We start from the raw sequence: 2,150 nt of genomic DNA, 5'->3' as shown, positions 1-2,150 counted from the left end.
ATAGCAGCTTACCCAGTGTCTAAACAGCCTAGATCCAAAAGCTGTACATGTGTTGTTCATAGTTTGGAACAGGGACCCTTCTATTGAACCATCTGAGTTGTTCTTTAATACCTGAAAACAATCCAGGTGGCACCTCATAAATGGAATGGAGGAGAATCTCAAGGGCATGGCGTGCCCACAAAAGCGAACAGCAGATGTGCTTTGGTGTCTCGAGTTTCAAAGAAACATTTCAGGAAAAAGAAAGTGACTACAGTTCTCCCCCGGTCACAACTTTCCGTCTAAAAAATTGTCACAGCTACCCAAACAGAAAGAAGAAAAATAGTTGCATGGTATTACAGAAGAATGTACCTCGAGCTGCTGAAGAGCGTTTGCTGATAGAGACATTTCAGTATTAGCAGTAAATGGCCGGAACAAAGAACCAAAGCAGATTAACCTCTCCATACCAAAACCCTTCAAATAGCGAACGCTCAATGCCATTGCTTGGGCAACTAGCTCTGGCATAGCCATGACACCCTATGCGAACAAATGCAACTTTTAAACCACATTATAGTTATCAAACCACAATGGGGGCGGCAGTTAATTACCTAAACTCCATTTAGAACAGTTATGAAGGCTAACAGTACCTCCATCCCACGAAGATTGTTGTCCTCTTCATTTATTTCCATCTGTTTATCGTTTCCAATGGTTGGCGAATTGACCTCCGATTTCTCAAACAAAGACATCAGTTCTGCTAAAGCGCCGCCCTCGCTGAAACAATCACGCGAAGTGCACTCAACCCGGACATTAGAGGCAGGTCCCGCATATGCCCTCATCAGCTAGACAACAAATGGAGGAACCCATTAACCAGGGAATCTCGAGCACTATGAAACTAGAAGGGGTAACACTAACTCAAAATAGCAATAACTAAAAATTGTAATCAAAGACAAGCAAATAAAGATCACCATATGAATAATTTGCAAGTAACTCAAGTTAGTATGATGGGTAAACAGGCTATCATACATTATGGTGGAACTGGGAAATGGTAACATATTACTGCCAAGCTACAGTTACACTGATGATTGTTTATGGAATTGGAAGTCTTTCAAGCCACACACGCGCAGTAAACCCAAATAAGTTGCCAAGGATCCTATATAGAGTTACAAACATAAGTAAATGTACTTATTGCAAACTGAAACGGATCGCAGAATGTACAATCTACTGATTAATGTTTCATGGCATCGGTGCGACTTCAGCTATAGTGTGCATTGTGAAATACAGAATATTATGACCGTACAATTTTACACATCACCAGACACGGATTCATCTGGCGATGAGATTAACCCACATAAGTTTCGGCAGATGGAGCACCACTTACCTTTTCAGTAGGGAACGAGAGAGGGGTGCCGAGTATGACCTCAACGGGCGCCAGGCCAAGCAGCACGGCCTCAAGCCCGCTCCTGGCTGCGCCGTCCATGAACTCCCCGTGCACGACCTCGCCTGTGGACACCTCGATGGCCACCACCCCAACCTTCACCTCGAACCCCTCCCTCCCCACGGCATCCACCTCCTTGTCCACCACGCACACGAGGTACCTGCTCCCCTCTTCCGGCGCGCCGCCGCCCTCCAGTTCCCCAGCCCCGGCCTCGATGGTGGCGCGCGTGTACACCGCCGACAGCTCGCGCGCGAAAGGGGCCGCGCCGCCCCCGCCGCGCGCGGCCGCCGCCGCCTTGATCGCCGCGGTCTCGGTCTGGCGGACGACGCCGACCTTGTGGCCCGCGTCGACGAGGCGGCGGACGTGGAACCCCAGGCGGAACGTGGGGACGCTGGCGGTGAGGAAGCTGCGGTCGGGGTGGGCGACGATGCCGAGGACGGAGGCGGCGACGGCGGCGTCCTCGCCGAAGAAGCGGAAGCGGTAGCCCACCTCGACCATGAGGAGGACGTCCGGATGGCGGGCCTTGAGGTCCACGACCTGCTGCTCCAGCGGGGTGTAGCCTCTGCCGCCGCCGCCGCCGCCGCCGCCGCCGCCATCGCCGCCGCTAGGGTTCGAGCCGGGAGGCGACGGCTCGAGGAGCGCGCGTCGGACGGCGGCCTCGCGAGGGGGGATAGTGGAGACGAGGGAGGGGGAGGGTCGGGGCCTTTTGGCGGCGGTTTTTGGGGAGCGGGAGAGGGCG

General features: G+C 53.1%; 1 protein-coding gene across 1 annotated transcript in view; it reads right to left on the bottom strand.

Moving 5' to 3' along the window:
- LOC119360998 (DNA mismatch repair protein MSH3-like) overlaps positions 1 to 2,056 on the bottom strand; it is a 6,343-nt gene extending 4,287 nt beyond the window's left edge. Inside the window, exons 1-4 of the mRNA XM_037626406.1 lie at positions 1,355 to 2,056; positions 624 to 815; positions 349 to 513; positions 13 to 111 (exon numbers count right to left, since the gene is read on the bottom strand). Of these exons, the coding sequence (XP_037482303.1) occupies positions 13 to 111; positions 349 to 513; positions 624 to 815; positions 1,355 to 1,909 (1,011 nt within the window). The 5' untranslated portion in view covers positions 1,910 to 2,056. The remainder of the gene's footprint in view (positions 1 to 12; positions 112 to 348; positions 514 to 623; positions 816 to 1,354) is intronic.
- Positions 2,057 to 2,150: the final 94 nt, after the last annotated feature.

The sequence above is a fragment of the Triticum dicoccoides genome, chromosome 2B (assembly GCF_002162155.2).
Source record: "Triticum dicoccoides isolate Atlit2015 ecotype Zavitan chromosome 2B, WEW_v2.0, whole genome shotgun sequence".
NCBI classification, from domain to species: domain Eukaryota; kingdom Viridiplantae; phylum Streptophyta; class Magnoliopsida; order Poales; family Poaceae; genus Triticum; species Triticum dicoccoides.
Note: the sequence above shows the minus strand (reverse complement) of the source record. Positions and strands in the feature narration are given on the sequence as shown.